Raw genomic sequence first — 27,859 nt, 5'->3', positions numbered from 1 at the left:
CCTTAACTGTTGGGAGACAGTGAAAAAAAAGCTGACACTAAACCAGCGAATAGATGCGACGGGTCTCACGATAACTCGAGCTGTGATTGGCCAGTTTCTTAACGTTAGTGTTCGTCCAGGAAGTTGGCAGGCATATAACCAGGTTGGTTAGTTGTTTTGCTCCACTGTCTACGTAAATATCGCCTTTTAAACGTAATGGCAGTTTAATGTATACAGCTCCGTGAGCCATAAACCTTTAACTTATCGCATCAAGCTCCTTCTAATGAAGTCGCGTTCAGCGCGACGCTAGCTTTCACCAGTATCATTATCCCGTGCAAGTGGAACTCAAGCTACGCTCTGTAAGCATAACATTGAGATATGTACTCGATAAATGTTGAGTTGTTAGTCATTTCTGGTGTACGAGTGAGAAAACGTACGACAGTCAAAAATTTATTCATGTGAATGTTTTTGTGTCACTCACAGGTGACATTTGGTGTCATTTGTCAACGCTGGGAATTCCGGTAAGGTGTATTTTTGTTACTTTTTAAAATTTTATTTTATGACTTTTTTTTTTTTTTTTAAGCATTGGCTGATGTCGCAATTTTTGCTAGTCGGTTTACTACCGCTCTCTGCAGACCATGACTTGTTCTGCAAGATGCTACGACAACAAATATCAGGAAACAGCTTTGCTATATTTGGGGTTAATCAGACACTTTAAATGGTGGCAGGTGTGTACTGACTACTGACAATCTAATGTGATTGGTTAATTCTGAACTCAGCCGCATCTATAGTTGTAAGAGGGTGCAAGCATTATCTCAGTTGTTTATTTTAGCTTCCCCGTCCAAAATATTTATTTTTTTCAATTGAGTTGTACAGTTAATTCTTTTAGGAAGTTAAACCGCTGATCAGATGGTGGTGGCTAGCTGCTCAACCTAAGGTACAGCTACATACCCAGCTAGAGATTGATAAGCTTTTTGCGATATACAGTAATTCCATGCGTATTCGCAGGTCAATATTCACAAATTCCCCTATTGACGTTTTTTTTTTCCCCCTTCTCTGTGGAATCTTTTACTAGCTCAGGGATCTCGTTTGATGTGCATCCCGCATCCCTGATGCACAAAAATAATGAGCGACGCAAAAAGTTTTGCGAATGAGCGTCCGCTGACACACAACATTGCTTATCTATGTGTGTGCAAGGCTCCAATTAAGCAGTCTCGCATCGCAGTTTGCAGGTCACAATTTGCATTTTGCGCATCAATAAAACATATTAGAGCAAAACTGCAAATCGGGTTTACTGCGGAGAGGGTTGCGAAGACGGAAGCAGGCAGTGGCGTATGTGACACAACGTGCTTATGTCACCGACGCGTGTACACGGAAGTGAAGCATTCGATTGATGTGCGGGCAGACAGTGGTTGTAAAATGCGACGCTGAATTGAGAAGAGAGAGAGGAAAAAGGCAAAAGGCGAAAAAGTGTGGCACCATTTCATAGTGAAATGCAAGGCGAGCACCCATTCGTTCTAACACAGACCTTTCTCTCTGCCCATTATGACGCCGTCACCCGGGAGACAGAAGTTAACATGACGCAAATAAATGAGCTTAACGTTAGTCTACTTTACTAACATATCGATAATGCTGCGGGATGCGGAGTGTCTCTTTTAATTATGAGTACTAACGAAAGTGTGGCTTTTTTTTTTTTCTTTGGTCTGTCACCTTTTTTTTTTTTGGCTTCATTTACTGTATATACTTGTGTACTCTATACTGAGTATCTTCAAAAATATTCTCTCGTCAGGTCAAACCAACATTACAACGTGACAGAAATAATGGGTGCTAACTTACTCTAATTAAATTACTTTATTGTAATTAAATTACTTCACACACACCGAAACCTTCGAACCTGTTTACGTACAACCATTGGTGCTTGCAAGGCTTGCGAGGCTACATAACGTTTTGTTGGCTGCTTGTGAGTATTAAGAGTACGTGAACATACCTCAAGCAGTCCTTGAACGAACGTCTTCTCCCGCGCACCGGTGACCACCACCACCACCACACGTTTTCCCCCATTTGTTCTTTTTTGACCAACACGATACACACACACGATCCATTGTTGTTATCGTAGCCGTGGTAACGAATGTATCCAGTCGAGTTTGATTTGACAAAGCCCAGTGATCGTAAATAACTTCAAAAGACACGTGACAAGGCTTAAAACAAACTAGCTTTTGCATTCAAATGTACTCTATACAACGGTGACGCGGAGTAAATGTCTTTTGCGGCGCCGATGATCGGATCGACAAATTGTGACATTAAAGCCAATCAGCATAAAATGCTAATTATTGGCCCTTACCGATCAAGCCGATCAGATCGGTGTAAAGTCTAATAAAACATGAAGAACAGTAGGGCAGATTTATCGTTTCATAAATACAATGGACGCGACTTTTTTTTCCGTACTTGATAAATTTTCATTGTTGCAGTAACACCCGGCGCACCGCTCACGACACAGCGAGCCGGTGGCCCAACAGCTTTTTCTTTGTAGATGCAAACAACTGGGACATTTTAGGGAAAGTTAACTAGCCGTAAGTATTCAGACCCTTTGCTCAGTATTGAGTAGAAGCTTTTGAGCTATAATAAAGCCATGAGTCTTTTTGGGAATGATGCAACAAGTTTTTCACACCTGGATTTGGGGATCATCTGTCATTCCTCCTTGCAGATCCTCTCCAGTTCTGTCAGGTTGGATGGTGAACGTTGGTGGGCAGCCATTTTCAGGTCTTTCGAGAGATGCTCAATTGGGTTTTAGTCAGGGCTCTTACTGGGCCATTCAAGAACAGTCATGGAGTTGAAACTTTAACATTTAATTTCTATCTTGGTCTCATCAGACCAGCGAATCATATTTTCCACCATCTTGGAGTCCTTCTGGTTTTTTTTTTTTAGCAAACTCCATGCGGGCTTTCATGTCTTGCCCTGAGGAGACGCTTCCGTCGAGCTACTCTGCCATAAAGCCCCGACAGGTGGAGGGCTGCATTGATGGTTGACTTTCTAGAACTTTCTCCAATCTCCTGACTGCATCTCTGGAGCTCAGCCACAGTGATCTTTGGGTTCTTCTTTACCTCTCTCACCAAGTGTCTTCTCCACCAATTGCTCAGTCTGGCCAGCTCTAGGAGGGGTTCTGATCGTCCCAAACGTCTTACATCTCAGGATTATGGAGGCCACTGTGCTCGTAGAAATGTTTTTGTAACCTTGGCCAGAGCTGTGCCTTGCCACAAGTCTGTCTCTGAGGTCTTCAGGCAGTTCCTTTGACGTCATAATTATCATTTGCTCTGACATGCACTGTGAACTGAAAGGTCTTGTATAGACGGACGAGTGTGTGGCTTTCCTAATCAGTATAATCAAACACAGCTGGACTCCAATGAAGGTGTAGAACCATCTCAAGGATGATCAGAAGAAATGGACAGCAGCAGAGTTAAATATGAGTGTCACAGCAAAGGGTCTGAATACTTATGGCTGTGTGATATATATAATCAGCAAAAATTTCAACAGTTAAGTTTTTTTTTTTTTTTTTTTTTTTTCCAGTCAATATGGAGTGCTGTGTGTACATTAATGAAGGAAAAAATGAACTTAAATGATTTTAACAAATGGCTGCAATATAACAGAGTGAAAAATTTAAGGGGGTCTGAAACCCTTCCGTACCCACTGTAAACTCACAATATATTGAGCAAGAGCAATGGATAACACAAAAATATTGTACAAACAGTATAAAAGATTAAAGATATGCGTAACATGCGTAATGTATAGTGGGGCAAAAAAGTATTTAGTCAGCCACCAATTGTGAAAGTTCTCCCACTTAAAAAGATAAGGCCCGTAATTTTCATCATAGGTATACCTCACTGAGGAGAGACAAAATGAGGGGGGGAAAAATCCAGAAAATCACATTCTGATTTTTAAATAATTTATGAGCAAATTATGGTGGAAAATAAGAATTTGGTGACCTACAAACAAGCAAGATTTCTGGCTCTCACAGACCTGTAACGTCTTCTTTAAGAGGCTCCTCTGTCCTCCATTCGTTACCTGTATTAATGGCACCTGTTTGAACTCGTTATCAGTACAAAAAATACCTGTCCACAACCTCAAACAGTCACACTCCAAACTCCACTATGGCCAAGACCAAAGAGCTGTCAAAGGACACCAGAAACAAAATTGTAGACCTGGGGCGCCACGAAAGATCTCACCCCGTGGGGTCAAAATGAGAGAAAAAGAACAGTGAGCAAAAATCCCAGAACCACACAGGGGGGGACCTAGTGAATGACCTGCAGAGAGCTGGGAGGAAAGTAACAAAGGCTACCATCGGTAACACACTACGCTGCCAGGCACTCAAATCCTGCAGTGCCAGATGTGTCCCCCTGCTTAAGCCAGTACACGTCCAGGCCCATCTGAAGTTTGCTGGAGAGCATTTGGATGATCCAGAAGAGGATTGGGAGAATGTCATATGGTCAGATGAAACAAAAATAGAACTTTTTGGTAAAAACTCAACTTGTTGTGTCTGGAGGAAAAAGAATGCTGAGTTGCATCCAAAGAACACCATACCTACTGTGAAGCATGGGGGTGGAAACATCATGCTTTGGGGCTGTTTTTCTGCAAAGGGACCAGGACGACTGATCCGTGTAAAGGAAAGAATGAATGGGGCCTGTATCGTGAGATTTTGAGTGAAAACCTCCTTCCATCAGCAAGGGCATTGAAGATGAAACGTGGCTGGGTCTTTCAGCATGACAATTATCCCAAACACACGGCCTGGGCAACGAAGGAGTGGCTTCGTAAGAAGCATTTCAAGGTCCTGGAGTGGCCTAGCCAGTCTCAAGATCTCAACCCTGTAGAAACGTTTGGGAGGGAGTTGAAAGTCTGAGTTGCCCAGCAACAGCCCCAAAACATCACTGCGCTAGAGATCTGTATGAAGGAATGGGCCAAAATATCAGCAACCGTGTGTGAAAACATTGTGAAGACTTACAGAAAACGTTTGACCTCTGTCATTGCCAACAAAGGGTATATAACAAAGTATTGAGATCAACTTTTGTTAGTGACCAAATACTTATTTTCCACCATCATTTGCTAATATTCTTTAAAAACCAGACAGTGATTTTCTGGATTTTCTTTCTTTTTCTCAGCATTTTGTTTCTCATAGGTGTGGTATACCAAAGATGAAAATTACAGGCATGTCTCATCTTTTTAAGTGGGAGAACTTGCACAATTGGTGGCTGACTAAATACTTTTTTTGCCCCACTGTCGGGGGACCGTGAAGCAAGAACCGCAATGTCGCGGATGATTACCACAAGATGCTGCCTAAGGTGTCTCTAAACAGGATTTGGTTTCAAGGAAGTATGTTGAAGTGATATACATCTCGCCTGAGAGACAAGCTCTGTACGTCAGGGAGGAGCTATTTGTAGCCTGGGTTGTTCGTGGAAATTACTGAAAGTCTTCAATTGCACTCCGGGTGCATTTTTCCCAAATCAAATCATCTGTAAGCCGTTTATTTTTAAGGGTAAGGTTGTAAACGGGGTTTCAAAATTATGTCAAACTGTTTTGGGATCGTCGTTTCTGGTATATTTATGATTTAACTATTAAAGGCATTTCTAACAAAAAATTAGTGGGGGGTGTCAATTATTCATAGTTTTTCATTATTCGCGGTCGGGCTTGGTCCCTATTTCCCACAAATACTAGTGTAAGTGGTAATGTAGAAAATGAATGGATGCATTACTTGAGTCCATTGGCAAGCTTGTGCACTGTGGTTTTTACCATAAACCAACCACTAGCTACTGGTGTCAAATGCTCCAAACAGGGCATTGTCTATATAAAGTTGGGTTTTTGTTGTTGTTATATTTCCCCTCCTAATTCTCTTAACACAGGTTATAAAGTATAAAGGGGGCTGGATGACGTCGCCATGGCCGGCTCTGTGCTGAAACAGTCACTTTACTGGGATGAAACAGAGTGCCTCAGTTTTTATGGGATGCTGTCCCTCCATGAGGTCTTTGAAGTCGTCGGCTCTCAGCTGACGGACACTGACGTCGACGTGCTCTCCTTCCTCGTGAGTGAAACCTGCGCCTCTGTTCACCCCTTGGACCCAGCCAGCTGGACGGTGCAACCCAACGAGGAAGACCCGCCCGACGCTGGCGAGGCCCCGAGTCCCAAGCTACTGGTGGCATGGAGGCGCTTGCAGTCACGAGGCTCCCCACAGCCCACGGTTGCCTGGTGCAAGCCCAGGAATGGCCTGGAGTTGCTGCTGGAACTGGAGAGACGAGGGTACATCAGTGAAGGCAACCTGGATCCGCTTCTGAAGCTCCTCAGAGTCCTCACCCGACACGACCTTCTGCCTCTTGTGTCCCACAAGAAGAGGAGAACGGGTGAGTGCTTAATTCTAATAGCACCACCAAAAATACAGTAAGGATGGGGACTGAGCTCTGCTGCGAATAACAAAAAAAATATGCCCTGGTAACAATCCTGCCAATTTAAATGAGTAAAAACCTTGTCATGAATATAAAACGACGCTTCAAAATCGTGAAAAATCAAGCCATTCCCCGTCTCACATGCTGTGTGTGTCCTCCGCACTCATGGCCTACAGTGAGGCGGTATTAATCAGCCATGCCAGCTAGGGCTGTATGATTAGTCGAATTTTAATCATGATCACGATTTGGCTGCCATAATTCAATTAACATGATCGTCGACCATATTTAAAATGTAGGCTCTGCTGCATATCTAATAAATCACTTTCTCGAGCAGTAATCGGCTAACCGCCAGGGGGTGAACGTGTGGTTAGGGTTGCATTAAGCTGCCTAAATAACAAGCGAGCGCACCCTACAGAGTCATAGCGAGAGGGGGGGGGGGGGGGGGGGGGGCGGGGGGAATGGCTTACAGATTTGATTTAAGAAAAATGCAACTGGAGTGCTTGTGTACATGCGCATGTGGGGAAGACTCGCAAAGCCATCTCAAAGTCGAGTACACTTCCACATACAATTTAAACCAGATATTTACATTCACTTTATATGAACTTTACTTTTTCAGTGTTCATACAGAACTGTCATGTTTTTTTACTTTTGTAATCCATATGCACAAATTTTTTTATTATTATTGTTGTGCATATTTTTATTTTCAGATTTTTCTTTTACAGTATTGCTTAAGAATTAAATGTTAAAGTTTCAACAAGTACTCTATTTGTATTTCTACTCACTGAGTCAATCAATATCGAATCGAATCCTGAGGTTCTTAACACTACCCAGCCCTAACTAATATTAAACAATGTTGGGTATATTACAGTTTTAGAAAGTGAAAATAGTGGCATTTAAAACAAAATAAAAAGGACTATTAAGTCAAAAAAAGCGTTTGCACAGGGCGAAACAAATGAGTTGCATCGCACCCTGAATCATAAACATGGACAGACATTCTCAAGGACAGCACAGTTGTGATTAAAAATACCTTCACCACGTGGCATGAGATTATCTTTAATACTGCACAGGGAAATTGTTGTCAACATTTGGTAAAACTCCACACTTCTATTTACCTGAGAGATGCATCAGGGTAGGTGCTGTTGTTTTGATTAGCAACAGAGTCCAAATGGACTCACTAGTTAACTAGATAATGTATGTGTGTGAACAATTCTGTCAAATGGATTTATTTGAGGGAGGTGTTGATTTATTGTCTCAGACTGTGTTTTCCCACCTGTTGTAATAATCCTCATTTATGTTCATGACATTGCAGTGTCTCCAGAAAGGACTGGCAAGAAATACGGGGTAGAACACAGCCAGTTGTCATACACATCTGGCCTGAGGACCTCCTATACACAAGCAGAAATGCCTCTTCCTTCCCTCACGTACCGTGTGAGAACAGGTATGACTTCTCCCGCAAAGGTAGAATTAACCTTCCAGGAACCCAATAGGCTTACCTACGCATATTTACAGTACATTGTCATCATAACCTGTTATTATGCTGCAATTATGTGACTGTTCTGTGGGGAAGTGAGGAGCAACAACAGTCCACACCAAACATTAATTCAGTGTGTACAATGAACCCCAGTTTATCACGAGGGATATGTTCTAGACCCACCTGTGATAGGTGAACATCCACAATGTAGAGAGACCATATAAAAAAACTTTTTTTGATAGTTTTTCCCCTCCTACACACTTTAAACACTTAAACTCATGAAAACATGAATTTTAAAGTATTTCCTCACTCACAATTCTCCAAATAAGAGGCGATGTGTGCTTGTTTCAAGCTGTTCATTCATTCATCTTCCATCCCGCTAGGGTCGCGGGCGTGCTGGAGCCTATCCCAGCTATCTTCGGGCGAGAGGCGGGGTACACCAGACAATGGCAGGGCACATAGAAACGAACAACCATTCGCACTCACATTCACACCTACGGGCAATTTAGAGTCTTCAAGTAACCTACCCTGCATGTTTTGGGGATGTGGGAGGAAACCGGAGAACCTGGAGAAAACACACACAGGCACGGGGAGAAGATGCAAACTCCACACAGGATTTGAACCCCGGTCCTCAGAACTGTGAGGCGGATGTGCTAACCAGTCGTCCACCGTGTCGCCTCACGCTGTTCATTTGTTTGCCACTTCTGTAGTTTACTGTGCAACTACAGGGAATCAAAAATTGTATGTTCAAACACTAAAATGTTCAACCAAACCATATAATTTAACCTATCAAAAGTCTGCTAGCCTGGTACTAACACATACAGTAACGCCAGATGCCACAGAAATGAGCATAGATGTTACGGTAATTAAAAACCTTCCAACAGTAAAATAGTCCATCCTAAGTCAATCTGCTGTAGTGAATGATTCCTCTCTCAACCAGTAGAAAATGTTGTAAGCACCTGATAATGCATGAAAAACAAGTCATATACCATGAAACCTGTGTACAGGTGAGGCCAAATATAGAGTTGCACGCCTTCAGTGTAGTACCACATTGTACTGCAACATGCTGGGCAGCACTGAGATGCAGCGTAATTAACAGCAAGAAGAAGATGGCCCTTCAGTGTAATACAATACTACTTTTTTGCCATTTTAATATTGATTTTGCTCAGTGAATATTGTAGAATAATGCCACACTTTGCATGGCCCCAGACAGTGATGCTAGCGACGAATCAGAACGCAAAGGTGATTGCAGTCAATGTAGGGAACTTTTACTGTATACATTTCACAAACATCTTTTATAAAACCAATAGAACAAAGTAGTGCAAATTGCAATAATTTAAATTTTGCTTCCAGTTCAAGTCCAGGTACATTACACAAACTCCAAGTTGCTCTTTAAAGAAAATGTAAAGCAATTGTAACTTTCATTAGACAATTTGCATTTAATATGGGCTTTATGGCATAGTCACATTTAAGTAAGTAGTAAAACAAAGTGAATTGAACAGCATGCAAAGGCAACTTGCAAAATAAAAACAAAAAGGTGTGCAACTTACATTAGTTAAAGCCCAGGTACATTGACATGTTTTCAAGTACATCTAAAATTACAGCTCATATTGCATTTTGGTCTAAAGTGGTGCCTTGAGATACAAGTTTAATTCTATGACCACGCTTGTTACTCAAAACACTTGTATCTCAAATCATCTTTCTCCATTGAAATGAATGGAAGTGCCCTTACTTCATTCCAGCTTCCCAAAAAACACAACATAAATGTAATGTATTTTTTAACTAGCAAAGTAGGGCACTATATTGTAATTTATAAAAACGTATAGTGTAATTAAATAGAATCCCAAAAAGCAAAAGTTTTTTGCTTAAATTTAGTGGGCCGCACCTTCTGATGTGTGCCCTGGCCACCTGGGGCCAGTGTAATCCACACATGCAAATACACTGTACATAGAGATTTCTCGGCTCCTCAGTAATCCGCAGTAGTATTAGTCATTATTCGCAGAGTATAAAGAATATATGCTCCTGCGTGTTGGTATATTTTCTGTTGTCATGTTACTCTACTGTTTGCATTGAAATATCTGTTGCTTAAAGATTATAACAGCAATACACCGATGCTATTTGTCCTTTTATAGCATTTCCCATTGTGTTAACATTAAGCCAGCGGACTGAAGGCAAGGTTTTTTGTTTTTGTTTTTTTTAATACACAATGTGTAATTTTTTTTTGTTTAATTTGACAGTAAAGTTCAACTAGGAGTGTTATTAACACATTCATTGCCATTGACGGCTTTAGAAGTCAAATATCCATGTTAACTGGGAAGGCTGGCAGTGATTAAACAGCTTGAATCCTCTTCTTTGAAGAATTGTGCGCAATCTGCCAAACTGCTGCTTGTTGTGAAGTGAGTTCACTGCCACAATAGAGCGTACGTATCTCAAATTTTTGCTTGCAAGTCAAAGCATAAAACCATCTGAATGGCGGCTTGTATCTCGAAAACTTGTCGCTAAGGGTCCCAATGCCTTTGTCCTCATCATGACACTATGTTAACTGATTTAATTCGTACTCTCTCAGGGTCTGATCCAATTGTGCGTGGACCGTCCATGAGGAAGCGAAGAAGGAAGAGGGGGAATGGCTGGAGTCGCAAGCCTAAGAAGGCCAAAAGGCTGCCACTAGCACTGCCACAGAAAGCATCCTGCAGTAAGAACAGCATGTTCCTTCACAAATAATAGCCACTCTTCTAGATGATCATGTGTTGCTTCCTAAAATCATGCGACCCACTTTCTCGGAAACAAAATTCCCTGCTTTATTTATTTACTTATTTTTTGCTTTTTCCATGCTCTGTCCTCACTTTGTTTTGCTGCTGCTATGATGAAGCATATCAAAATTTCTTTAACACACAATGCTTCTAAGGTACAGGACGCTTAAACACATTCGTTAAGTGTTGCTTTTTAACCCTTCATGATTTGGCATGCGTCCAAAGCAGGTTGAAACTTGGATGTACACTATGATTTAACATTCAAATGGAACCCATCATTTGAATGTTATAGTTGAGGGATTCTTCCAGCCAACTGTCAATATTCTTGAAACTGCAATGAACTTCAGAGTTTGACAGTGCTAAAGGGTCCATTTTGAGCTCCCAGTCCAGTCTAAAAGACCAGCTTTAAAATCTGCAGGAAAACCCTGGGGCCCTTTCCAGTATGTTTTCCAGTTGAGCTCTCTGCACCTAAATCCACGTTTACATCTTGAACAAATATAATCTAACTCTCAAATGTGTTGCCATGCTACACTGGAAATACTAATACTATTTTAAAATTGAATTATCATGTTAATTTACCCTGTAGTTCAGTATAATCATCTGTTCTGCATGTCATTTAACTCCACAAAAATCTACTTGGATTAGGGATGGGCATACTAATTGATTGTTAAGGATGCCGTCAAACAGTTGATGATTAATCATGTGTTGAAGCATAAAGGAGGGATAATGTAGTGCAATGGTTGAGTGCAACCAGGACTCCACACTAGGGATGAAACGGTTTCCAGATAAACCGTGATAAAATTGAAGGTATGCTATCTGTGATTTTTGTCGTCGTGACAATACAGAGTAACAGTGATAAGTTTGGTCATACTAATTGGGATATGAAATTTCATACTGTTTCATTTCAGTTCCACAATATGGCACAATTCTTTTGGGCTACTTCATTCCTCGTAATACAATACTGACATGGAAATAGGAGTTCAGAAAATTTAAAGAGTGTAATATATAAAAAAAACAAACTATTAATGGATTGTGAGTGTTCCCCATGGCGATGAAGAAAATGTAACCCAATGCCCATCCCTAGTTTGAATCTATCCGGCTTCATCTAAACGTGTACAGTGCGGTGAAAAAGTATTGGCCCCTGTCTCAAATACCTATATTTTTGCACATTTTCCCCACTTTGTTTAAGATCATCAACAAAAATGTAAATATCAGCAAAATATAACCCAATTGAACTTAAAATGCTGTTTTTAAATGATTTCATTTATTGGAAAAAAAAAAAACAAGGACCAGCACAATCATTCCAATCATCACAGTGTGTGTTAAAGGCTCTAGTGACTCCCTGTCCCTGTGTTAAAAAGTAATTACCACCTTGTGAAATCCTGAATGAATTGTGGCTAATCACAGTTGTTGGTTAATTTTCACTGATCATACCCAAGCCTGATTACCTCCAGACCTGCCGAATCAAGAAATCACTTAAACAAAATCTGTCCCGACAAAATCAAGTCGAACAAAAGATCTAAAAAAGCTGCAACAAAATGACATGATCCAAAGACATTCCAGAAAAGTCAAGAAATAAAGTAATTGACATGTACCAGTCTGGAAAGGGTTACAAAAGCCATTTCTAAAGCGTTAGGATTCCAGCGAACCACTGGGAGAGCCATTATCCTCACATGGAGAAAATATGGAACAGTGGTGAACCTTCCCAGGAGTGTATGGCCTACAAGGATTAATGCAAGAGAATAGCAATGACTCATCCAGGAGGTCACAAAGGAACACAGGACAACTTCTAAAGAACTGAAGGCTTCCCTTGCCTCAGTTAAGGTCAGTGTTCATGACACAACAATAAGGAAGAGACTGGGCAAAAATGGCGAAAACCACTGCTGACCAGAAAGAACATAAAGGCTTGTCTTACTGCAAAAAATCATCTGAATGATTGATTCCCAAGACTTTTGGGAGAATATTATATGGACGGACGAGATGAAAGTTGAGCTTTTTGGAACGTGTGTCTTGTTACATCTGGCATAAATGTAGCACAGCAATTCAGAAAAAGAACATCATGCCAACAGTCAAACTTGGTGGTAGTGTCATGGTCTTGGGCTACTTTTGTCCTTCAGGACCTGGACAGCTTGCTGTGATTGATTCGAACCTTGAATTCTGCTCTTTGACAGAAAATCCTGAAGGAGAATGTTCAGCCATCAGTTTGTGACCTCAAGCTGAAGCGCACTTGGCTTCTGCGGCAGGATAATGATCAAAACACACCAGCAAGACAACTTCTGAACAAAATGAAGGTTTTGGCGTGGCCTAGTCAAAGTCCAGACTTGACTCCGATTGAAATGCAGTGGCATGTCCTTAAAAAGGCTGTTCATTCTCGAAAGCCCTCCATTTTTGCTGAATTTAAACAATTCTACAAGGAAGAGTGAGCCAAAATATCTCCACAGAGATGTGACAGAATAATTGCAAGTTATAGAAAACGCTTGATTTCAGTTGTTGCTGCAGAGGCTGGCCCAACCAGTTATTCGGTTTAGGGGGGCCATTACTTTTTCACACAGGGCCAGGTAACCTTAAATAATTGACTTTTTTATTTTCTTAATCAATGAAATAATCATTTAAAAATAGCATTTTAAGTTCACTCGGGTTACATTTGTCTGCTATTTATGTTTGTTTGATGATCTTAAACATTAAAGTGGGGAAACTATGCAAAAATATAAGAATTTAAGAAGGGGGCCAATACTTTTTCACAGCACTGTATTTAATGTCTGCTCTTCATCCCACTCTTTCCCCCTTCACCTTTTCTTCCATGTTCAGCCGCCGCAGTCGATCATAGCGGTAGGTTGCCTCCTGCTCACTTTTGTCACCATCAAAAAAGTAAAGATATGGAGCTCGTGCCACACTCTTTGGACAGATTTTTCATTTTGGAGTCAACAAGCTGCAAAGCTAAAAACGTGGCTTTTTAATAAATGTAAGTCATGGCTGACTTATTAATGTTAACAAGAGCTCCCAAATGGATTCCTACCAACCTGACAAGCAGCTCATCAATATTTGTTGTAGACAGACGGGGTAAAAAAACGGGGGCATTACCAAACAAGGACCAGCACAATCATTCCAATCATCACAGTGCGTGTTAAAGGCTCTAGTGACTCCCTGAAGTATGGTACACACAAAAAGATGTTTGAAATTGTGAGAGACCCTCTGCCCCACACAACAGTATGTTCACCTTATTTTAGTGTATGGTAAACCGTCATTAGTCAATATTTGGTGTTGCATGACTTCAGATTTTTTTCAAGTCAACACTAATGCAATGAATATAGAGTCAATTACTTGATGTCGACTAGTCACTGATGACGTCATTGATATTTTTTTCAGTATGAGGAGGAAATGTGTTGCAATAATCTGTATTCTCTGACAATGGACAGCTCTTACACAGAGAACATCCACGTTAGAACACAGGAGCATGGACATGGCTCGCACGCTTTCATGTCATGGTATTTCCAGCCAGAAAGAGAACTTCTCTCGCTCAGGTGTGCTCGCCCTTGGAACAGCCAGGTAACGTTTGCACAGCTTGGCCAAATGGGGGAAACTTGTTCTCGTTGTGGGCCCACCACAGCAGCGGGTTTTGCTTGGTGGTCATTTGCATTGTTTGCAAATAATCACGGACCTCTCAATGTGAAGTGGAGCCATAGTGAAGGCTTCCCCTTTCTGTACCAATTGTGAAATGAATAGTCTCCTTAAAACCAAGGTATGTACCAAACTGCACTTTTGTGCTTACCTTTACACCCATCGACTTAACATACAGGATAATCTTTAGCGACATCACATAATTGGACATTTGCTGACTGCTAGGGTATCTGGCTCAAAATTGGCCAGATAATCTTTGTGTGTGTACCCTGCTTTGTTTTGTAATAGAAAATTCAGCGCAACGAAAAAAGCTTCCTGTTAAAACATCTTCCAACTCTTTTATTCGCCTCGTGATGCAACCTTCCTTCAGCTTCATCCGCACACAAGCCGACTGTAATAGCCCAAATATTTTCAAAGAAAAATAAAGGAGCACTGTTATCATCAACATCCTTTTTCTGCAAAGCTGCTCTATAACCAGAATTTAACTCCTCGTTAACCTCACAGACTTGAACTGTGTCTGAAAGTTTGCTTTGTCAATTTCCACCATTTCCCATCTCGATATTCATCTTATGACAAAAGCCTGATGCGTTTTGGTCCAAGCTTCTTGCCAGGGCATGAGTGATAATCCTATGACTGTGAACATGTTGCTGCTGCTGTCTTGACTGCGCATTTGATTCCAGCAGGTTTGCTCAAGATTGTGGCTCATTAGTGCTGAGGCACAAAGGATGATGGACTCAGGGAGGCAGACTGAGGAACAAAACAAAACAAAACAAAACAAAAAACAGTCCATGTGCATGGCAGTCATGCGCGGTCTCTCAAGTGTGGGCCCATGCCGAAGGTAAAAGAGGGTCTCCCTCTGTGGTGACACAGGGACGCTTGTTTGTCATGACATAGCTGCTCATTCCCCAACCCCTTTTGCTTTGGAATGTCCTTTACGCATTAATCCTGCTGATTGTTGGTTTCAGCTTGTCCACAATAAGCCTTGAATAAATCCAACCCTTTAGTTTTCAGGGAAACTCTGAAAATCATTTTATTATTCACATGTAATTAGTAGATTATGGAATTCCTTCCTACTAGTAGGTTTCTTATTAAACTGAGTAGTCAACACACCTTGTACACACACAGTATTTCCTCGCATCGTGGCTAGAGGTATTTACAGTGGGTAAGGAAAGTATTCAGACCTCCTTAAATTGTTCACTGTTGTATTGCAGCCATTTGCTAGAAAGACATTTTCTCCCCCCTGACTAAAACCCAATTGAGCATCTCTGGAAAGACCTGAAAATGGCTGCCCACCAACTGGAGAGGATCTGCAAGGAGGAATGGCAGAGGATCCCCAAATCCAGGTGTGAAAAACTTGTTGAATCATTCCCAAAATGACTCATGGCTGTATTAGCTCAAAAGGGTGCTTCTACTACATACTGAGCAAAGGGTCTGAATACTTATTGCTGTGTGATATTTCAGTTTTTCTTTTTTAATCTGCAAAAATGTCAACAATTCGTTTTTTTTCTGTCAATATGGGGTGCTGTGTGTACATTGAGGGGGTGGCGGGGGGGAGCCTTGAATTATTTTAGCAAATGGCTTCAATATAACAAAGAGTGAAAAATTTAAAATGCTTTCCATACCCACTGTATTTACTCAACTGCAGAAGACAACAGGAATCTACTATCTACTAAAGGCCTCTTTATACTCCCTCGCTCACGCGGCCGACAACACCCGCATTGCATCACGTGACCGACGAATTGGCCCGCGCGGCCCCTCTGCGCAGCTTGACGCGCACACGGCAAAAATTGATGCTGAACGTAGAACGCCGCGGAGATCATCTCTCATGATTGGTCCATTTTAGTCACATGCTGTGATGACATACTCAGTATGCGCCTTGGTTCTACATACCATCTACGCCGCCGCCTTCTCGATCGATTTTGCACCATAATTAAACATATCATCTGGTCATCTAGGTCCATTTGTTCTAGCAGACACTATTCCAGGGTCGCCATTGTTGCTTTGTTCCTTGTTACTGAAAGGAAAGTAAAAACGTCCACCGGAATTGGCCATAAAATGCAGAGGAAACTCCACTCTGTGGAGTCCTAGCCACTACCAGCCGTAGCGCCACCCCCAACTTGGAGGTGAACTGCAGTACATTTTCAAAACTACGTGCGCGGGTTGCGCTCGAGTATAAAGGCAAACTACGTGCGGGACAGCCGCAGTGACGTCAGCGTGGTCACTGCCCGTGCGGGTATAAAGAAGCCTTAAGATGTTTGAGGGCTGAGCCTTTAATTGTAATGCTTTTTTAATTAAAGACCCTGTAAAGTGAATTCAGAGATTTGTTTCTAAATAAAAATCTTGTCTTTGAAGATAATTGCTGAAAACATACAAAGACTAAGAATTTTGTAGTACTCATTTGTGAAGATAGAGCATTAAACTGTGTTTCACCATTTCAGTTTTCCAATTTTCTTTTTTATATTTATATATATATTTGGTGTGGCTGAAACGGCGCCCAGTGACACACTTGAGCATCTGGCATGACTCCCCTCTATTAAAGGGGTACATAAGAACCTTCGTTTGCATCAGTTTGTTCGTTTGTGAGTTACCTGGTTATTGTTGGCCCATTTCTACCACTGCAGCTTGCAGTTAGCTACCTAGTGACGCCTACACCCATAAAATGCATCTACCCTGGATGCTACAACAGAACAGCTCTTTGTATTTATTTATATTCCTAAGCAAGGAAGCGATCTCCTCCGCGGACAAGCCTACTGCTTGGCCGCCAGCCAAGAGAAACCCCAGTTAGCTTACAAGCTAGCTGGTGGCTAGGGCCTATCGTTGCGCCGTGGAAAGCCCTGCGACGACCTGGTTGGGGTACATTCCAGCCACCGGAAGCTTTATGCGGACACATACCTTTACGGCTTAAACAGGTAGGGATGTTTAGGCATAAGAAAAAAGATAAAATATTCTCCATTTTTCAAATAGTAGAAATGGTTCTTGAATTAGCAGTTGAACAGGGTATTGTTTCAGTGCATTGAGCGGACACGCTCACAGCATTTGATTGACGATAACATTTTGAAACCTCATTTTATATACTTGACAATTTTTTTTTTTTAATCATTCAAATTGGGCACGGTTGTTAATGCCACTTCTCTCTGGTGTGTCAAATTTAGATGACATTTATTTTCACTTTACAGCGTCTTTAAATAGTAATAGCTGCCAGGAACACAATCTTAGAGACTGTTTGCGTGCCTTGGTATGTGCTCCTGTTTTCATGAGCAACTGCGTTAAAATGTGCTGAACGATTGTGTCTGAGAACTAAGGTAATTACCAGCTTTTTCATTTCGTGACGAGTTAAAAATAGTTGTCCATTTTTGAGAGAGTTTCATTTAGACATGGGTTTTATTAGAGTGGCGGTCACTATTTTAGGGAATACGGTATTTGAAAGGAACTCATTTCCTTTCAGCTAACCAAAGTAATGTTTTGAATTCAAGCTATTGAATGAAAGTGTAATAGACTGATACTACAGGGCGGAAACCAGTAAGTAGTTTGGGTCAATTTGCTGCCTACAAAGGCTGCATCTGATATCCAAACGGCAAGTCAAAGTATATAGTTTTGTAAATCTGAATAACACTCACCGCAGTCTATATCTTAATTCTAAATTGATGCAGACAAGACGACAAACATGGATATAGATTAGGGATGTCGTGAAAACATTTTTTTTTTTTTTAAATTGGATAATTTTTTTAATTGGATAAAACTAGCCATTAATGTTCAACTACAAGGTACCTCTATTATGTTGCTTTCTGACCTGAACTACATCTTAATTAGAAGTCCAATTTTCTAATTAAGCTGTAGTTATTCTTTTGATAGGTGTTATTTAGTGAGGACTGTAATATCAAAGAATGTCAATTAAACTGTTTAACCTTTACGCCAGCAGGAAGTTCGGAGAATTATCCAACAACTATCTGGCCTTAAATTCGCTGGTCTCGGAAAAGACTTCTCCTGCTCGATTGTACACTCGAAGGTTAAAGTATGTGAACCCTTTGGAATTTTTAAAATTTCTGCATAATTGGTCATAAAATGTAGTCTGATCTTCATCTCAATCACAACAATAAAAAGTCTGCTTAAACTAACGCCACACAAACAATCGTTTTCATAACATGTACACATTCACAGCACAGGGAGAAAAAAGTAAGTGAGCCATCCATCCGTTCTCTGCACCGCTTATTCTGTTCAGGGTTGACTCAGACTCACATTCACACCGTCACGGAGTGTGAACTGTACACACGCTGCCTGCACCTAAATCAGGTGACTGTACCGCTACACATCATCAGTGACTAGATTAAGTGAGCCCTTGGATTTAATAACTGGTTGACCCTTCGCTTGGCAGCAAGTAAACATTTTTATAGTTGCAGATCAGGATGGATTTTGGACCATTAGTCTTTACGGAACTGCTGTTGTTAAGCAAGATTCCTGGGATGTCTGGTGTGAATAGCTCTCTTGAGGTCATGCCACAGCATCTCGATCAGGTTGAGGTCAGGACTCTGACTGGGCCAATGCAGAACATGTATTTTCTTCTTTAGCCATTCTATTCTTGGTTTGCTTGTGTTTTTTGGATCATGGTCTTGTTGCGACACCAATCCTCTTGAGTTTTAACTGTTGGACCATTGATGATAGCAAGCCGCCCAGGCCTTGAGGTAGCAAAGCACCATGCCATGATGCCCCCTCCACCAATCGTCACAGTTGGGATAAGGTTTTGATGTTGGTGTGCTGTGGCAATTTTCTTCCACAGGTGGCATTGTGAGCTCCTCCCAGAAAATTCAACTTTAGTTTCACCAGTCCACAAAATATTGTAGTACTGTGGAACATCCCAGTGCTCTTTAGCAAACTTCAAACATGCAACAATGTTTGTTTTAGACTGTAATGACTTCCTCCTTTGTGTTTTCCCATCAACCCATTAATATTCAATGTTATTCATGTCAACAGAGATGTTGGCATGTGCCAGTGATATCTGGAAGTCTACAGCTGACAGTGTTTTTTGTAACCTCATTGTGCGCTGTGCTCTTGGAGTCATCTTTTCAGGAGGGCCACTTCTTGGAAGAGAAGGAACAGTCCTGAACTTTCCATTTAAAGACAATTTGTCTAACCATGGACTGATGAACATCAAAACCTTGAGGGCTACTTTTACCTTTTCCAGCTTAGTAAAAAAATTCTTAACCGTAGGTCTTCTAAGAGCTCTTTTGAGCAAGGCATGGTAAACATCAGGCAATGCTTGACGAGACAATTGTAAACTGGTGTGTGTTTAGCAGCTTTAGGCCACAAATTTTGTGGATTGGACTCCAGGTAGGCTCACACCTGACTATGAATTAGGTTGTGGAGAACCTGCAGCCGAGAGGTTCAGTTACTTTTTCCTCCCTATCCTGTGAATGCTTATTTTCAATAAAAATATGAAAACACAACTGTTTGTGTGATAATAGTTGAATCAGACTGTTTGTTAATTCTTGTGATTTAGATGAGGATCAGACCACAACCAATTTATGCAGAAATGTAAGAAATTCCAAAGGGTTCACATACTTTTTCCTCCCATTTGTATGTTTTTGTGATGCTAAATTGTGCTTGTGACTGCCATGACTCCTTCAAATGGACGTTGTCTCTAACATCACCCATTGTCTTAGGTGCCAACCTTAGGTACGCCTGTCCAATGCCATCCAATATAAGAGCATTAATGTTTAATGCCTGATTATTGTGCTACAAAACCACCCAGTCGACACATGTCCAACCCACTTGTCTCTGTCTCTCTCTCCTTTCTGTGTTCGCAGTTCTAAACAGACCAACAAAACTGTATCCTCACACACAGTCAGAGGGAGAACGCTTAATGCTCAAAACTGCGCAAAGCAGGACGCAGAGAGTTTCTTTTTGTCTTTTGACTCTCTTGGTCAGTCATTGAGCAGAAATGAGGATCGATTAAGTTGATGTTCTGCGGGCCAAGCGACTCCTTGTAAATGGGTACTTGAACTGAAAATGTCCTCTATGTATGAAGTATAAAGCGATCTGGTGTAACGAGCCAAAAGTGGAACCCTTAACATTTCTTTATTCATAATTTTTCTTTGATGTCCACATGGTCGCCATCTTGTCACTGTGAATCAGTAAACTAGGCTTTCTCTGCATATGCTCCCAAGAAGTGAAGGGTGGAAGATATCTTATGTGCCAATAACGTAAAAACCTCTTTTTACCAAATGGCATTCACAAATGTGTGTGTCAGATCTGCTAGTGAGTACTATGGTGTTTAAAATATCTAAAGCAACACTGATGTTGTGTCCTAGTAAATCATTCTATTACATATTCAGAGGAACCTTTAAAGTCAATTTCCCTGCCGTTGCACAAATTTCAAAATGTGGGGGGCAGCTCTTTAAATTTTAAATTTCAAAGATCTTTAACTCTGCGTACATTCTGCTTTTTCTTTGTTTTTGCTCTTTTTGTATTTTGCTTATTTATAAAGAGCAGCTGTTAGAATGGAACTTCTGTGAAGTACGCCTGTGTTGACGTGCGTTAAGTGTCAAAGATATTTTTTCCCCCATGTTTTGCTATTGACAGTGATTGAGTTATTTTTACACTTAAATGTGACCGATAAAGTTGACGCAGCAATTAATCAACACTTGAATTACATTTTTAAAACGTTACTTAAAACATTTGGTTTTGTTTAATGACAGTTTGACTCTACAATTGATTATGGGTCATCAAACCAAATCGGTGCCATCTGTGTTCCCAGGAAATAAAATGTACAATTGCATGATAAACTGTAAAAATACCTTTTTTTTTTTTTTTTATTTTTATTTTATTTTATTTTTTTTAATATAAATTAAGCGGCGTCCTGCCCATAAATTTGGTTGCATATTTCATAAATACAATTTAAAAGATAAGGTAAAACTACCTTGAACACTGGAAAATGGCATTTGTCCAGCCATGCTTCCAAAAATGAGAATTTATAATTATTTTTATAGGTACAAGTTCTTGTTGAATCACTTTATTGTGCTTAGTGTCAACATTTTATTAGCATAAATGCAATGGGGCTATATTTCTTGTATTTGTTGAAAGTTGCCAGAGATATAGGCCAATAGACAATTTGATATCATTTCAATATGTGCATGTATTACCAGATTTAGAGTTACAACAAGCAAATGGCACCGATTCGGTGGAATGGCCCTTAATTCCAATGGCAAAAGTGGTCGACACCGTCCTGGAATGGATTGTGTTTGACTTTAGAGGTTCCATTGTACTGTGCATTTTAGTGTTAACCTCATAATGCATCCATAGGTTTTCATGATGTTGTCTTCTATGGTGTGTTCAAGTAGACATTAAATGAATCACTTTGAAAGTGGGTGCACTCTTTTATAACATTCTTTTGTCCTAACAACATTTTATCCAGGTCTTCCTAAAACCCTCACATCCTTAGGGGTGGCACTTACGGTAAAACACTTCCTTCTTATTGTTTTTATGACTATTTTACCTGTAAACGTGATGTTTAGTTTGTGTAACAACTCATTTAAAATCGCTCGTAGGTAGTTTTAACATTTGTTGCTACCTGTGCCTCCAATCCTTCACAACGGTAAACCTTAACCAGATCAAATGGTAATGAATACTGAAAATGCAGTATGAAAACTATGTAACTGAATGTATCTCAATGCAAAGTTCCTGTCATGTTTTGTAGGAAACATCCTACCCGCATTCTGATTAATTACACTGTGAGCACACTGAATTTGTTCCCCCCCCCGTCAGTCGAGCTAAAGCTCTCGTTAAAACACGTTGCTCTTTAGCAAATGTTATGAGATGCGAGAATCAATGCCTTAATTGAACATTTGCCTTTCTAATGTTGGCATTTTGCAAACTTGGCCCCACTACAGCTCCCTGCAGCCCAATGCAGACAAATACCACTTGTGTTGACTTTGAACTTTCAATAGGAGAAGAATGATTAACTGGACTCAATTAAAGATGTTTCTCCTCCCAAGCATTTGAATATGTTGTAAAATTTTTCACTGTAATAAGTGTAGAGGATGGCATATTCATGAGTTATGATTCTGGTGGAAAAAGATTCCATCAGTACTGTTGTTCCACACTAAAGAGAGCTTTTGAGGGGGCTAGATGAGTTTCTGTTGCAGCCAAAGTCGTCAAGCAGCCGGTTTCCACTTCCCAGTTCTGGAATAGTGACACGGGGGGACGCTCTCTCAGCGGTGCTCGTGCTCAGTACAGTATGTATCCTCTGATCTTCCTCGCTGTGCTGTTGCATGACCGCCAATCCTGTTACAGCAAATTCATCGTTTAACACTTGAGCCGGAACCAAAAAATAAAGCACAGACTTCCTGGGCGTCACAGCTTCCATTGGGAATTTTGCTGAATGTGCAGCTGACACAATGTACAAGTCAACCGGTTCCATGGCAGCGGTATTTATCATTCCCAATTCACTAAAATGGCCACTTTTCTCTACCTGAGCATCATTTTTTGGGGGTTCTTGGCAACGTTTGTGCTGCTTTTAGCAAAAGCTCAATCAAGAATGACAATGTGTACGTTCCAGTCCAGTTAGTGCTCGCCTTACTCGGCCACAAGCTCCTTTTTGAGAAACTGCTCTTCAGTCCCTTTTATGTGATTGGTGGTGTGTGATTCATCAATTAAGGCATCAGTTTTTCACTGCACGTTACCTACTTGGCTCTGCTCTCTCTTGACGCTTACCCACTTTGAAAATCAGGTACAATTTGCGGGAGCCAGCCGGGGTTGCGTATGGATGCGAACCACAGGATGTTAAATTTAACACTCACTTCTCCCACCCCGTTGTGTTGAAATCAATTGTTACCTGCCCCACAAGTAGTGCACATTATATTGTACACTGCCGTTCAAAGGTTTTAGAACGCTCCAGCTTTTTTTTTTTTAAATTGAAATTTATGCGGTTAAACTACTCATTTTACTCTGAAATAAACTATTCAATTTACAATTTATAATGCTCACTTCACCCATCCTGTTCTGTTGAAAGCAATTCTTAGATTTTATTGTCCAAGCTCCAATGGGAGCTTTTCTGTGTTTTGAGTGAATGCGCAACCGGAAAAGTTCTGGGTCCTGTCTCTTTATGACTGAGATGTGCCAGTTTAATGACGGCTGTGAAAGAGTCTATGGAAATGCCCAAAATAAACACAGTGTCTGTGTCTTATGCCACGGTAACTATTTTTCTGCAGCAGCCTGTTTTTTGTTAGTTTTTTTCTGCCATAGGTGTCCTCGTGGCTAAAGTCAAATCAGGTTTATTTGTATACCCCTTAATCACAAAAGAGTCTCAAATGGCTTCATAGGCCCACGGTTGACAAAGATGGACAACATCACCTGATCTAAACCCCCCAATCGAGCAAGTGCTGTACAATGTTAAGACCGCATAAGAGAATTTAAAGAGATGGAAGTGGTTCTACCTCAAGACCTAGCTTGGTCGGTCAAAGCAGAATCCTCCTCACCAACATCTTGGGAGAAGTGGTCCACGTCAGATCTTGTCCCGGTTGGTCGGTGCAGAATCCATAAAGCAATAGCCTCAGACTCTGTCATCGCCACTTAGCCCCATCTGCGAGCAGGAGAAGCGGCAGTAAAACAGGCCTACGTGTACTTTGACTAAAGGTCAAAGTGTAAAAATAAGTTTTAAGTCGCGATTTAAAAATGTCTTCTGAGGTAGCAGCTCTAATGTACGCGTGTAGGGCCTTCCAGAATAGTGGAGCCCAAATACAAAATGGCCTCGAGCCTGCAGACTTCTCTCAAGCTCTCTGAGTCATTAAAAGACCAGCATGTTGCAAACGAAGGCCTCTGGCTCAAATGTCTCCTTTGCCCAGTCACATAATTCTCCATAGTTGTTTTTTGGTAGCATGGTGATACGGTGTGTTTTTCGCAGGGTCTGGTCTTCATACATTGTGAGAAAAGCTGAGCCAAGCCAAGCTGGTACCGTGCAGTGTAAAATCTCCATTAGTATGACATTTTTGACTGTTTTCCCTATTTTTCTTCCCCCTTGTTTTCTAATCCTAACATTTCCCCCTTTCCATGTTTTCCCCCCTCCCCCTATTCCCTTCCCTATGCTATCCCTATCACTGGATGTGTACTCTCCCACCATCACCCACTCTCAGATGTCCGCCTGAGGGTCCGGGCCGAATACCTGGAGCACGAGTCTGCGCTGCGTAACGGCGTGTCATCGGATAAACGGCAGCCTCTGGAGCGCCAGTTTGAGCTCTTCAGCCAGGCCGACTCGCTGCTGCACGCCCGAGACCTGGGCGCCATCATGTGCGACATCAAGTTCACCGAGCTGGCTAACTTGGAAGCCTTCTGGGTAGACTACCTGAGCGGGGCGCTGCTGGAGGCCCTCAAGGGGGTCTTCATCACCGAATCTCTGAGGGTGGCGGCCGGCTCCGAGGGCGTCCGGCTACTCATCAGTGTGGACCAGGATGACTACGAGGAAGGCCGGCGGGTCTTGAGGGCCGGAAGTATGCTGTTGTCATCTACTGGTGGGCACAAAAACAATCACTGAGGGATGTAGGTGGACTTAATGCTATGAGATTGCACTTGGTAGGTTTTTTTCTTTCGTTTAATACCTCAAGTGGCCACAGAATGGCAGCAAGCACCGCTCGTTTATGGCATGCCTTGAACCTTGGATTTTTAGTTGAGACAATGAATACTTTTGAGTTATGTTTGAATTCACGTCAAGGTGCTACTTTATGGGACAGCAGAATGAAAGATGACATGTTGGGACGAGGCAGAGCTGGACCAACAGAGAACACGGTGGTAAGCCCCACATAAATATGTCATAATTTAAACAAATTCAGTTGGTGTTTCACATGTGCTACTTATTAATTCAAAATGTTTGTCAAGAGGGTGAAAGTCCTAACAAATTCATAAGCAAGACATTTTTGTTATTCACGTTTGTGACGAAGAAAAATATTGATTGCCCGGTCTCTGGAGAATTTCGCTCTTGTTTCCTTGCGTCGCAGTCTCATTTCATTTCTCAATTTGTCTTTTTAATTGTAATACTTTTGAAGTGGAAAACTGATGCTAGCACAAGAAATCTTCGGGACCCAACTCTGGAGAACTTTGCCCTTAGCTCAGGTTGCCTACATCACAGTCTCCATTATGCTATAGCACTCAGTTTTCGTACGGTCTACAGTCACCTTTCGGGTAAAATTTGTAGAATTAGAAGCAGAAAAACCAAGGCCACTATAATGGGGGAAAAAGTTATTTTTGCATCCTAACTGTTGGACTTTATCTCTGGACGTTGCGGTGTCATACTCCAGTCTCCACTTTGCTTTCTTGTTACCCAAAGTCTCCTTACGGCTGAGGTTTGTCTCCCTACTGTAGAAAATCGAGATAAATAGAAAAAAACAATTGTATTTGCTTTTTGACGCTTGAGAAGCTCGTCCTTAGCTCTGCTCAGCGTAACTATCCATAGTCTCTAATTTGCTGTAGCACTCTGTTTGCATGCTGTCCTCAGTTTCCTCACAGGTGAAATTTTGTCAACGTGTACTATAATATGTTCGAAGTGGAAAACCGAGGCAAGTAGAGAAGGCAAATAGTGATCTTTGGTGAACCTCTCCCACACAAAGTGCCCTCTTAAGATAAGCAGACGAATCCCGGATTGTCCTAAGAAGATAACCTTGCAGTTTGTGATTGCTCTGGTCAGTGGTCAGCAGTAGATGACATCAGTGATTAGCTTCCAGCTTCAGCAGACTGTGGACAAGTCATCACAGCAGCCGGGATGATAATTCAAGATGTGTGGATGTGTGTGTGGCTTCTAGTGCTTCCCTCAGCAAGTAAAACTGGTACAGGACATAACAGTGTCGGTCAATACAAGGGATGTTCGGGAGATCAAAATCCAAAGCGCGCACATCCGGGCTGCAATCATCCCCAATTGAGTGTCTTTGACGGAGTGCTGTCTGGTCACCCTGCTGGAACTAATGCCAGGACTTCACTCGAAAAAGACGATCAATAAGCCCCCTTGCTCTTATATAAAAACCACTACAAAAAGTACACTGGGCTGGTCTGAAGGGCTGTACTCTGCAGGCCCCGAAAAAAAGAGCTTTTGGTTTGTTTCTTTAGTAAATGATAAAATACTTTGAACTTTGTGTTTAAAAAAAAAAAAAAAAAAAAAAAAGTGTCAATTATTTTGTGGTTAACTATATTAGGAAACCAATATATTATGGGTGAATACTAAAGAAAATAAAATAAAGGTGTGATTGCCCTAAAGCTGTTTACGTGTGGTCTTATTAAAAGTTTAAAAAGCCATAGAGTAATACCCAGCTATAGCGCAGGGGGAATAGAGACAGGGTCCTGCTGTGATTCTGCGAATACCAAAAAGAGTAATTGAGTAGTAATATTGTACTCAAGTAAGAGTACTGTTGCTTAAGAATAATACTGTATGACAAGTAAAAGTAATCCTCCAAATTACTTACGAGTAAGAAACTACTCTGGGGGGGGGGGGAACTACGGTACTCAAGCACTGAGTAATTTATGATTTTTTTTTTTTAATCAGAGCATGAATGTCAAATAAAATAACCAAGTAATATATGAATGTGCAAATGCAGATATTGCTGAACAATATCACTTAATCTAAAACATAAACTTAAATAACAAATTAAGGCAAATTTGGCTTCAAGAAATGGTCTTATACTATTGTTTCCACTTGTTTAAACAGCACAATACTGTAGGCTCACCAGGCAGATTACAAAAACAGGAACAAGGCTGCTGAGGATATAAAAAGGTATACACGCGCCTTTTCAAATGCCAGGTTTTTGAGTTGTAAAAGAATTTTGACCAAGATAAATCATTTTTAAAAAAATTCCACCATTGTGACCTAGAATTTGTACAACTCGAATGATTTATTTGTGTATCTTTTTGAGAGGGGAGGTGAAAATAAACAACTGCAATAAACTTTAATTTGATTGACTTGGACTTGACGTTTAACTTGCTGTCTTCTGGCCAGCTCACCATTGCAAAAGAGATGGCCTGTTGTAACTGGCCCTTTACCTAGTTAAATAAAGTTTAAATTCAAACAAATCTGGTTGCACAAGGATGCACTCACTTTTATAACTGATCACATTCAAACTCATGTTCAATGAGAGTCCACACACACCTGCCACCATTTAAATGTTAAGTGAAAAAAAACAACATGCATAGGGCCTTACAGAAACATTTGGTTTATCCACTCAAATAACTGAATGAAAAAGCGGTTTCCTGACGAGATTCATTTGTAGTGTGTGTGTTTGTCCGAGAGGGAGAACAAGTTACTTGTGGCCATAAAATAGTGTTAATGTAGCCATATGCACAGCCGCCAAAACAGCAAAAACATTTGCAACTTACTGCAAGGTGCTTTCTCAAGTTAGAAGTGGGCTGAAACACCCAACGGTGGGCAGTGACAAAACTACCCTGCATGTTAAAGCTGTTGTTTTTCATAGGCAGTAATGTAAACACGAGTTGCGCGCGGCTATCACAACTCACTTTGATTGGCCTGCTCAGCCCAATAGAAGACTGTGTGCGGACATGTGACTTTTTTGTGTCGTTTGATTGGTGAGTTTGAGTCAAACATCACAGTGCTAATGGTGGATTGGAGCAACGACGCCCGATGCTAAAGT

The 27,859-nt window shown here is 41.1% G+C and overlaps 1 protein-coding gene across 3 annotated transcripts; it reads left to right on the top strand.

Annotated features, from left to right (window-relative positions):
- The first annotated feature begins 38 nt into the window (after positions 1-38).
- dedd1 (death effector domain-containing 1) lies at positions 39-27,179 on the top strand. 3 transcript variants are annotated; one of them, XM_061775658.1, is made up of 7 exons: positions 39-142; positions 463-500; positions 5,868-6,362; positions 7,714-7,842; positions 10,442-10,567; positions 22,382-22,471; positions 24,368-27,179. In XM_061775658.1, the coding sequence occupies exons 3-7, from the start codon at positions 5,903-5,905 to the stop codon at positions 24,763-24,765; spliced, it is 1,203 nt and encodes a 400-aa protein (XP_061631642.1). In that variant the 5' UTR covers positions 39-142; positions 463-500; positions 5,868-5,902; the 3' UTR covers positions 24,766-27,179. The 3 variants fall into 3 exon arrangements, with proteins under 3 accessions (XP_061631642.1, XP_061631641.1, XP_061631643.1); XM_061775657.1 differs by having other exon boundaries at positions 66-338; XM_061775659.1 differs by lacking the exon at positions 22,382-22,471 and having other exon boundaries at positions 70-338.
- The last annotated feature ends 680 nt before the right edge of the window (positions 27,180-27,859 follow it).

Source organism: Phyllopteryx taeniolatus, chromosome 6, assembly GCF_024500385.1.
Source record: "Phyllopteryx taeniolatus isolate TA_2022b chromosome 6, UOR_Ptae_1.2, whole genome shotgun sequence".
NCBI classification, from domain to species: Eukaryota; Metazoa; Chordata; class Actinopteri; order Syngnathiformes; family Syngnathidae; genus Phyllopteryx; species Phyllopteryx taeniolatus.
Note: the sequence above shows the minus strand (reverse complement) of the source record. Positions and strands in the feature narration are given on the sequence as shown.

Excerpts from the sequence above, each read along its gene's own strand:
- dedd1 (XM_061775658.1), top strand. The coding sequence starts at position 5,903 with ATGGCCGGCTCTGTGCTGAAACAGTCACTTTACTGGGATGAAACAGAG. Across the intron at positions 6,363-7,713 it reads CCACAAGAAGAGGAGAACGG|TGTCTCCAGAAAGGACTGGC; the intron begins GTGAGTGCTTAA and ends ATGACATTGCAG. Across the intron at positions 22,472-24,367 it reads CGGTGCTCGTGCTCAGTACA|ATGTCCGCCTGAGGGTCCGG; the intron begins GTATGTATCCTC and ends ACCCACTCTCAG.